The sequence below is a fragment of the Telmatherina bonti genome (genome assembly GCF_933228915.1).
Source record: "Telmatherina bonti genome assembly, chromosome: 1".
NCBI lineage: Eukaryota > Metazoa > Chordata > Actinopteri > Atheriniformes > Telmatherinidae > Telmatherina > Telmatherina bonti.
The window spans coordinates 420,955-430,954 of NC_136619.1; the positions used below are offsets into that span (position 1 = coordinate 420,955).

At 51.7% G+C, this 10,000-nt stretch overlaps 1 protein-coding gene across 1 annotated transcript in view; it reads right to left on the minus strand.

Annotated features, from left to right (window-relative positions):
• Positions 1 to 4: 4 nt before the first annotated feature.
• LOC306757968 (elongation factor-like GTPase 1) overlaps positions 5 to 10,000 on the minus strand; it is a gene marked incomplete at its 3' end in the record, with an annotated part of 87,794 nt that continues 77,798 nt past the window's right edge. Inside the window, exon 19 of the mRNA XM_079243170.1 lies at positions 5 to 87. Coding sequence (XP_079099296.1) covers positions 5 to 87 — 83 coding nt within the window. The remainder of the gene's footprint in view (positions 88 to 10,000) is intronic.

Sequence of the window (10,000 nt, forward strand, 5' to 3'; positions counted from 1 at the left end):
CCATAGTCTTCCCCTCCCTCATCGACATGTTTATCTGCTCCAGTGTCCGGATTACTTCTGAGCTACTTTCCAACAGACACGTCACCTCTGTCCAGAAAAAAAAAAAACAGGATTTCTGTCAAAGTTACAGTGCATGAAACTGACTTGTTGCAGTACAGATGGACGTAGAACATCTGGAATGGAAGGTGGATGTCAGCGGCCACAAACAAGGCCGGTTCTGCTGTTTTAACTGTTAAAACGCCACAAAATATTGTGTTTATTCATAGACCTTTTATGGTAAATTCACAATGACTGATCCTTGATAATAAATCATTACTGAAAACAGTTTCACCATAAAAACTTTGCTATGACTGTGTCTTTTGGATTCTTATATTTCGACCTTGAAAAGATAATGAAACCACTTCCTGTCACATTTTCCACCATTAAACGTTGAATGTTTGAGCTCCCTTTCTTTTCATGTTCTACACTTCAGACTTCAGATCCAACTTGGAGTCCTGCTGCATCCAGAAGTATTCAGATGATACAGCTGTTGAGGCATGTCTGAGAGGTGGACAGGAAGGGGGGCACAGGGACCTGGTAGAGGCCTTCAAAGACTGGACTAACAAGAACTGTCTTCTCCTGAACACTTCCAAGACCAAAGAGCTTGTGGTGGATTCCAGGAGATCTACATCACACAGAAAGCCAGTCTGTATTGATGGAGAGGAAACACAGAATGTGAAGACCTACAGGTACCTGGTGGTTCTGGACCAGAGGTTGGAATGGTCAGCCAACACAGACGCAGTGTAAAGGAAGGGACAGAGACGCCTTTTCTTCCTCAGTTGTCAGGTCCTCTGATGTCTGCAGATGTTCTATCACACCGTCATCGCTGGTGTGATGTTTTACACTGGTGTCTGCTGGGGGAGCAGCATTACAAACAAGGACTGCAAACGTCTGGACAAACTGGTCAGGAAGACTAGTTCTGTCCTCGGTAGAAGTCTGGACCTTGTCAGAGCTGTGGTGGAGCAGAGGATGAGGAGAAAACTTCAGGACAACACAAAACATCCCGTCCATAAACCCTGGCAGGACAGAGAGGTCAGAAGGTCCTTCATTCTAGCCGCAACTAGACTTTTTAGTATTCATCCTTTATGTAATCTATTCATCTTTTTTAAAGGAATTGTTGGAACACCCCGAATTTCCCCCCTGAGGATGAATAAAGTATCTATCTTTCTAGATTGCGCCGTCTCCATCCATCCATCCATCTTCTGCCGCTTATCCGGGGGCGGGTCGCGGGGGCAGCAGCCTAAGCAGGGAAGCCCAGACTTCCCTCTCCCCAGCCACATTTGCCAACTCTGCGGGGGGATCCCGAGGCGTTCCCAGGCCAGCCGAGAGATATAATCCCTCCAGCGTGTCCTGGGTCTTCCCCGGGGTCTCCTCCCAGAGGGACATGCCTGGAACACCTCACCAGGGAGGTCCAGGAGGCATCCTGACCAGATGCCCGAGCCACCTCAACTGGTTCCTCTCGATGCGGAGCAGCGGCTCTACTCTGATCTCCTCCCGGATGACCGAGCTCCTCACCCTATCTCTAAGGGAGAGCCCGGCCACCCTGCGGAGGAAACTCATTTCATCCCTGTATACAAGATCTCCTTCTTTCGGTCACGACCCACAGCTCATGACCATAGGTGAGGGTAGGAACGTAGATCGACTGATAAATCGAGAGCTTCGCCTTCTGGCTCAGCTCCTTCTTCACCACGACAGACCGGCGCAGAGTCCGCATTACTGCAGACGCCGCACCGATCCGTCTGTCGATCTCACGCTCCATCCTTCCCTCACTCGTGAACAAGACCCCGAGATATTTAAACTCCTCCACTTGAGGCAGGACCTGACTCCCGACCCGGAGAGGGCAATCCACCCTATTCCGGCTGAGGACCATGGTCTCAGATTTTGAGGTGCTGATTCTCATCCCAGCCGCTTCACACACGGCCGCGAATCGCTCAAGCGAGAGCTGGAGATCACGACCAGATGAAGCCAACAGGACCACGTCATCTGCAAAAAGCAGAGACCCAATCCTGAGGCCACCAAGCCGGATCCCCTCAACACCTCGGCTGCGCCTAGAAATTCTGTCCATATAAGTTATGAACAGAATCGGTGATAAAGGGCAGCCTTGGCGGAGTCCAACCCTCACCGAAAACGAATCCGACTTACTACCGGCAATGCGGACCAAGCTCTGACACCTGTCGTACAGGGACCGGACAGCCCTTACAAGGGGGTCCGGTACCCCATACTCCCGGAGTACCCCCCACAGGAACCCCCGGGGGACACGGGCAAACACCTTCTCCAGGTCCACAAAGCACATGTAGACTGGTTGGGCAAACTCCCATGCCCTCTCCAGGACCCCAAAGAGGGTATAGAGCTGGTCCCCTGTTCCGCGACCAGGACGAAAACCACACTGCTCTTCGTCAATCCGAGATTCAACTATCCGGTGGACCCTCCTCTCCAGGACCCCTGAATAGACCTTACCAGGGAGGCTGAGGAGTGTGATTCCCCTGTAATTGGAACACACCCTCCGGTCCCCCTTCTTCGAAAGGCGGACCACCCCAGTCTGCCAATCCAGAGGCACTGTCCCCGATGTCCATGCGATGCTGCAGAGGCGTGTCCGCCAGGACAGCCCCACAGCATCCAGAGCCTTAAGGAACTCCGGGCGGATCTCATCCACCCCCGGAGCCTTGCTGCCAAGGAGCTTGATTGCGCCGTCTGATGGCAGCAAATTGTAGTAGCTCCAACTTCCAATCTTGATTTTCTTTAAAGTACAAACTCTTCTCACATAGATATTACCTCAAATTAGGTCTTTTTTCCTGAGGATTTCATGCCGGTTCGGAGGGTGTGCTGCAAGGAAGATTTTTCTGCATATTTTTGTTATGATGAGTCTCCATGGCAACAAAAGACTTGTTTACAATCAGGATCAACTGATTAACCTCTCCCAAATCAGTATTATCAGCGAAACAACACATCAAAATCCGATGGAGTTGAAAAGAAAGAGAAGAGGATGCAGAGCGGGAGTGAGACAGAGGAGAAAGAGATGGAGATTTAAACCATTTCTCCCGACCGTCCTCATGGGTAATGTGAGATCACTAGCTAACAAAACGGACGAGCTGGAGATGCTAACAAGGTCTCAGAAAGAATACAGAGAGTGCAGTATTATGTGCTTCACCGAGACATGGCTGCATGAACACATCCCTGACTGTAATGTGTCTGTACCGGGCTTTAAAACGGTCCGTGCAGACCGCAGTAGACAATACAGCGGAAAGCTAAAGGGTGGTGGAATTGCAGTGCTGGTTACCCAGCGTTGGTGTCATCCTGGACATGTTACTGTCAAGGAGAAGATATGCACAAGGGACATGGAACTGTTAGCTGTGAGCTTCTGTCCATATTATTTACCCAGAGAGTTTACCTGTGTTATTCTGGTAGCGGTTTATATAATACCTGGTACCGCACCAGACACAGCCTGTGATGTCATCAGCTCCGTCGTTGCTCGGCTACAAACACAGCATCCAAACTCATTCATGGCGATCTCCGGAGACTTCAACAACGTCTCCCTCTCTGCAACTCTACCAACATTCCAGCAGTTTGTCAGCTGCTCCACCAGAGAAAATAAGATGTTGGACTTATTTTATGCAAATATGAATAATGGATCCAGTTGTTCTGCCCTGCCTCCTTTAGGAAGATCTGACCATAATCTGGTTCTTCTCACCTCCACCTACGAGCCCATCGTTCAGCAGCAACCAGTCATCACAAAGACTATCAAAATCTGGTCTGCTGAAGCTGAAGATGCTCTTAGAGGAGGCTTTGAGGCTACAGACTGGAACGTCCTCTGTGAACCTCATGGAGACGACATCAACGCCATGACTGAGTGTGTGACAGATTACATAAACTTCTGTGTGGACAGCATCGTCCCAACAAGAACAGTGAGGTGCTTCCCCAATAACAAACCCTGGATCACCAGTGACCTGAAAAAGCTGCTGAACATCAAAAAGAAAGCCTTCAGGGATGGAGACAGGGAGTTATTGAGGGCAACACAAAAACAACTTAAAACACAAACTAAGAAGTGCAAGGAGGACTACAGGAAGAAGTTAGAAAGTCAGCTCCAGCAGAATAACCTGAGGGATGTGTGGTCTGGAATGAAGAAGATCACCAGCTTCAAGTTAAAGGGGGACCAGCCTGATGGAGGTCTGGACAGAGCTAATGAGCTGAACATATTCTTCACCAGGTTCAGTTCACCCCCTACCTCCAGCCCAACAGACCACACACCCTCTATAAGCCCACTGCTTTCCTGTCACGCCTCCAATCTGTCACCCTGCAGCTCAGTCATGGACCAGAACACAGCTTCATCTCCCTCCACATCAGGACATCCTGAGACCTCCACCTTGTTTGTCTCCTGCAATCAGGTTAAGAAGCAACTTGAGAAACTGAACCAGAACAAGGCTGCAGGTCCAGATGGTGTCAGTCCCAGAGTTCTCAAGACCTGCTCAGAACAACTATGTCCGATTCTCCAGCACCTTTTCAACACCAGTCTGAGACAAAATAGAGTCCCAGTGCTGTGGAAAACCTCCTGCCTTGTTCCAGTGCCTAAAAAAACACAACCAGCTGAACCAAGTGACTACAGACCAGTTGCCCTGACATCTCACATCATGAAAGTCCTGGAGAGACTCTTACTGGCTCACCTCAACAAGCAAGTAAACACCTTTCAGGACCCATTCCAGTTTGCATATCGTAATGGACTTGGGGCTGAAGATGCCATCGTATACCTGCTCCAGAGAGCACACTCTCATCTGGACCATTCAGGCAGCACTCTGAGGGTCATGTTCTTTCATTTCTCAGTGCTTTTAATACCATTCAGCCTGCTTTGTTATGTGAGAAGCTCCATAAATTCCAGGTGGATACCTCCACAACCACCTGGATCTATGACTACCTCACAAACAGACCCCAGTTTGTGAGACTGAAAGGTTGTGTGTCTGAGATGGAGGTCAGCAGCACTGGTGCACCACAAGGAACTGTACTCTGGCCATTCCTCTTCACTCTGTACACCTCAGACTTCCAGTACAACTCTGAGTCCTGTCATCTGCAGAAATACTCTGATGACTCTGCAGTTGTGGGGTGTATCAGGGATGGACAAGAAGCAGAGTACAGAGAACTGGTCAGTCAGTTTGTTAAATGGTGCGGTGACAATCATCTCATATTAAATAGCAGCAAAACAAAAGAGATGATTGTTGACTTCAGGAGGAAGAAGAATAAACAAAGCACTGTTTCCATCCTGGGAGAGGAGGTGGAGGTGGTGGAGGAATACAAGTATCTTGGAGTTCAGCTGGACAACAAACTGGACTGGAAATGCAACACTGACTACATCTACAAGAAAGGTCAGAGCAGACTGTACTTCTTAAGGAAGCTGAGATGGTTTAACGTCTGCACCAAGATGTTGCATATCTTCTAGAAGTCTGTTGTGGAGAGTGCAGTCAGCTTTGCAGCATCTGCTGGGGTAGTAGCATCAGAACCAGAGACTTGAAGAGAATCAACAAACTGATCCAGAAAGCTGCTTCTGTGCTTGGAGTAACTCTGGAGCCGCTGGAGCTGATTGTCCAAAGAAGAATGCTGCACAAGCTGATGAAGATGATGGAGGATTCTTCACACCCTCTCCACAACACAGTGATGAAACAACAAAGTGTGTTCAGTGAGAGGCTTCTTCAGGTCCGATGTAAGACTGAAAGATACAGAAGATCATTCCTGCCAGCAGCCATCAGCCTCCGGAACAAGACCAACTCTAGTTAATTATCTACGACAATACTGAACTTCCCTTTGAGGATTAATTAAGTAATTTTTCACTTTGTTTAATTTCATATTGCTTTCCTGAGGGACTGCAAGCAAAAGCATCACTGCATCTTACCGTGCAGATGTCCACTCCATGTCATGTTGTTTGCATGATAATTATCAGGGTGTGATTTCCAGCAAATGAAACTTGCATCCATCGTATCCCATGACTCATGGTTCTGACATGACAAGCGTTTTGTTATTCTGTGCAGATTTCAGGACCAAGTCTTCACAATTTTTCCATGGCAGTTGAAATTATTATGAGGGAGAAATGATGAGTCTGTTTAGTAGAAAGACACCCAAAGACAGAGGAAACAAAACTACGTGTCTTGATGTTGATGAAGTCTTTAGGAAAGTGTTGTGCAATCAGTTTACATGAACGAGTGGGTGTGTACCCTTCCCTGAGCCATCACCTTATCGTGGTGGAGGGGTTAGTGTGTCCCGATGATCCTAGCAGCTATGTTGTCGGGGCTTTATGCCCCTGGTGTCATGATTTGGGTTTTTCCCTTTGCTTTGTTTTCGGGCTTCCCGTTTTATTTTGTAGTTTTTCCTGTTTAGTTCCCTTGGTTCTTGTTTAGCTTCTTAGATTTTCTATTGATTTAGTTCACCTGGGTTCATTTAGTTAATTTGTTTCACCTGTGTCTCGTTTTGGTTCTGTGTATTTATATCCCTCAGTTTTTTGTCTTGTTGCTGGATCATTTCGTTAGGTTTGTTAGTGTCCTTGGTTTGTATCTTGGTTGCTGTAGTCCCCAATAAATCTGGAAATCTGCATCCCTGTTCCATCGTCTCTGTGTTTGGGTCCACTCCTTCACCATCTCCACTGCCCACCGTGACAGAATGATCCAGCCAGACGCGGACCCAGCAGAGAAAATCACCCCATACGAGCTCTTCTGCAGACAGGCTGCTATGAACTCCCCAAGCCATGGTAAGCCAGCACCCAATCCGTACTGGGGGTCCAGATTGGCAATTTGGTCTCCTCCATCTCTTGGGCTGACATGGACTGCAGCAATGGCAAGGAGGAGGCGGGAACGCAAGCAACATTGCTTCCCTTCCCCGCCTGCTCCGAGGTCCACGCCGCCTGCGTTCCAGACTTCCATGCGCTGCAGGCTCCCACGCCAGCGCCCAGAACCTGTCCACCTTCTCTGCTCCAAGTTCCCGAGGGGGTCCCAGGTCGGGATCCTCCTCCACCGTCTCCAGCCCCAGTGTCTGGCGAGGAGGTCGCTCCTTCTCCTCCGTCTCCAGTGTCCGGCGAGGAGGTCGCTCCTTCTCCTCAGTCTCCAGTGTCTGGCGAGGAGGTCGCTCCTTCTCCTCCGTCTCCAGTGTCCGGCGAGGAGGTCGCTCCTTCTCCTCCGTCTCCAGTGTCCGGCGAGGAGGTCGCTCCTTCTCCTCCGTCTCCAGTGTCCGGCGAGGAGGTCGCTCCTTCTCCTCCGTCTCCAGTGTCCGGCGAGGAGGTCGCTCCTTCTCCTCCGTCTCCAGTGTCCGGCGAGGAGGTCGCTCCTTCTCCTCCGTCTCCAGTGTCCGGCGAGGAGGTCGCTCCTTCTCCTCCGTCTCCAGTGTCCGGCGAGGAGGTCGCTCCTTCTCCTCCGTCTCCAGTGTCCGGCGAGGAGGTCGCTCCTTCTCCTCCGTCTCCAGTGTCCGGCGAGGGGAATCCAGAGCCGGGCCTGCCCCGTCGTCTGGGCCTCCCGGCCGTCCCCCAGAGCCAGGCCTGCCCCCAGACTGTTTCCCGAGCTGGGCCCTTTGGACTCTTCCCCCGGCCCTGCGCCCCTGGACTTTGTTTTTTCCCCTGGTCCCTCCTCCGGGCCCCCTCCTCCCACCCGTCTCTGGACTTTGGACATTTTGGGCCGTCCGGTGGCGGGCCCTTGAGGGGAAGGTGTCATGTCATGATTTGGGTTTTTCCCTTTGCTTTGTTTTCGGGCTTCCTGTTTTATTTTGTAGTTTTTCCTGTTTAGTTCCCTTGGTTCTTGTTTAGCTTCTTAGATTTTCTATTGATTTAGTTCACCTGGGTTCATTTAGTTGTTTCACCTGTGTCTCGTTTTGGTTCTGTGTATTTATATCCCTCCGTTTTTTTTTTTTTTTTGACTTGTTGCTGGATCATTTCGTTAGGTTTGTTAGTGTCCTTGGTTTGTATCTTGGTTGCTGTAGTCCCCAATAAATCTGGAAATCTGCATCCCTGTTCTGTCTTCTCTGCATTTGGGTCCACTCCTTCACCATCTCCACTGCCCACCGTGACACCTGGTAGGGTCACCCATGGCAAACAGGTGTCTAGGGGAGGGACCAGACCAAGCACGGCTCATAGACCCATGATAATGAACACAAACCCGGGCAGAAATGTTCCCTTGCCCGGACCCGGGTCACCTGGAGCCAGGCCTGGAGGTGGGGAACGAGAGCGAGCGACTGGTGGCCGGGCCTTCGCCCATGGGGCCCGGTAGGGCTCAGCCCAAAAGGGTTACATGGGCCCCACCTCCCGTGGGCTCACCATCTGCGGGAGGAGCCGTAGGGGTCGGGTGCAGTGTGAGCTGGGCGGCAGCAAGCGGCAGGGACCCTGGCGGTCCGATCCCCGGCTGCAGAAGCTGGCTCTAGGGACGTGGAACGTCACCTCTCTGGTGGGGAAGGAGCCTGAGGTTGTGCGCGAGGTTGAGCGGTTCCGACTAGCTATAGTTGGACTCACCTCGACGCATGGCTTGGGCTCTGGAACCAGAACCCTCGAGAGGGGCTGGACCTTCTTCCACTCTGGAGTTGCTCATGGTGAGAGGCGCCGAGCAGGTATGGGCATTCTCATCAGCCCCCAGCTTGGTGCCTGCACGTTGGGGTTTACCCCGGTGGATGAAAGGGTAGTTTCCCTCCGCCTCCGGGTGGGGGGACGGGTCCTGACTGTTGTCTGTGCTTATGCACCGAACAGCAGTTCAGAGTACCCACCCTTTCTGGAGTCCTTGGAGGGAGTGCTGGAGGGTGCTCCTTCTGGGGACTCCATTGTTCTGCTGGGGGACTTCAATGCTCACGTGGGCAATGACAGTGAGACCTGGAGGGGAGTGATTGGGAGGCATGGTCCCCCCCCTCTGAACCCAAATGGTGTTTTGTTATTGGACTTCTGTGCTCGTCATGGATTGTCTATAACGAACACCATGTTCCAGCATAAGAGTGTCCATATGTACACCTGGCATCAGGATTCCCTGGGCCGCAGTTCGATGATGGATTTTGTAGTCGTATCGTCGGACCTGCGGCCACATGCCTTGGACACTCGGGGTGAAGAGGGGGGCGGAGCTTCAACTGATCACCACCTGGTGGTGAGTTGGCTCAGATGGTGGGGGAGGAAGCCGGTCAGATCTGGCAGGCCCAAACGTGTTGTGAGGGTCTGCTGGGAACGTCTGGCTGAGTCCCCCGTCAGAGCGAGCTTCAGCTCCCACCTTCAGCAGAGCTTCAACCATGTCCCGAGTGAGGCGGGGGACATTGAGTCTGAATGGGCTGTGTTCCGTGCCTCTATTGCTGAGGCGGCCAGCCGGAGCTGTGGCTGCAAGGTCGTTGGTGCCTGTCATGGCGGTAATCCCAGGACTCGTTGGTGGACACCAGCAGTGAGGGATGCCGTCAAGCTGAAGAAGGAGTCCTATCGGGCCTTCTTGGCCTGTGGGACTCTGGAGGCAGCTGATGGGTACCGACAGGCTACGTGGGATACAGCTTCGGTTGTCGCCAAGGCAAAAACTCGGGCATGGGAGGAGTTCGGTGAGGCCATGGAGAAAGACTTCAGGACGGCTTCGAGGCGATTCTGGTCCACCATCCGGCGGCTCAGGAGGGGGAAGCAGAGCTCCATCAACACTGTGTACAGTGGAGGTGCGGAGCTGCTGACCTCAACTCGGGACGTAGTGGGTCGGTGGAAGGAATACTTCGAAGACCTCCTCAATCCTACCAACACGTCTTCCGATGAGGAAGCAGAGCTGGTGGACTCAGGGGTGGACCCTCCTATCTCTGGGAATGAAGTCGCTGAGGTGGTCAAAAAGCTCCTTGGCGGCAAGGCCCCGGGGGTGGATGAGATCCGCCCGGAGTTCCTTAAGGCTCTGGATGCTGTGGGGCTGTCCTGGCTGATACGCCTCTGCAGCATCGCGTGGACATCCTGCTGTGAAGTTGGCCTAATTGACATGGGAGTCTATGGGAATTTACTCTGTTTTGG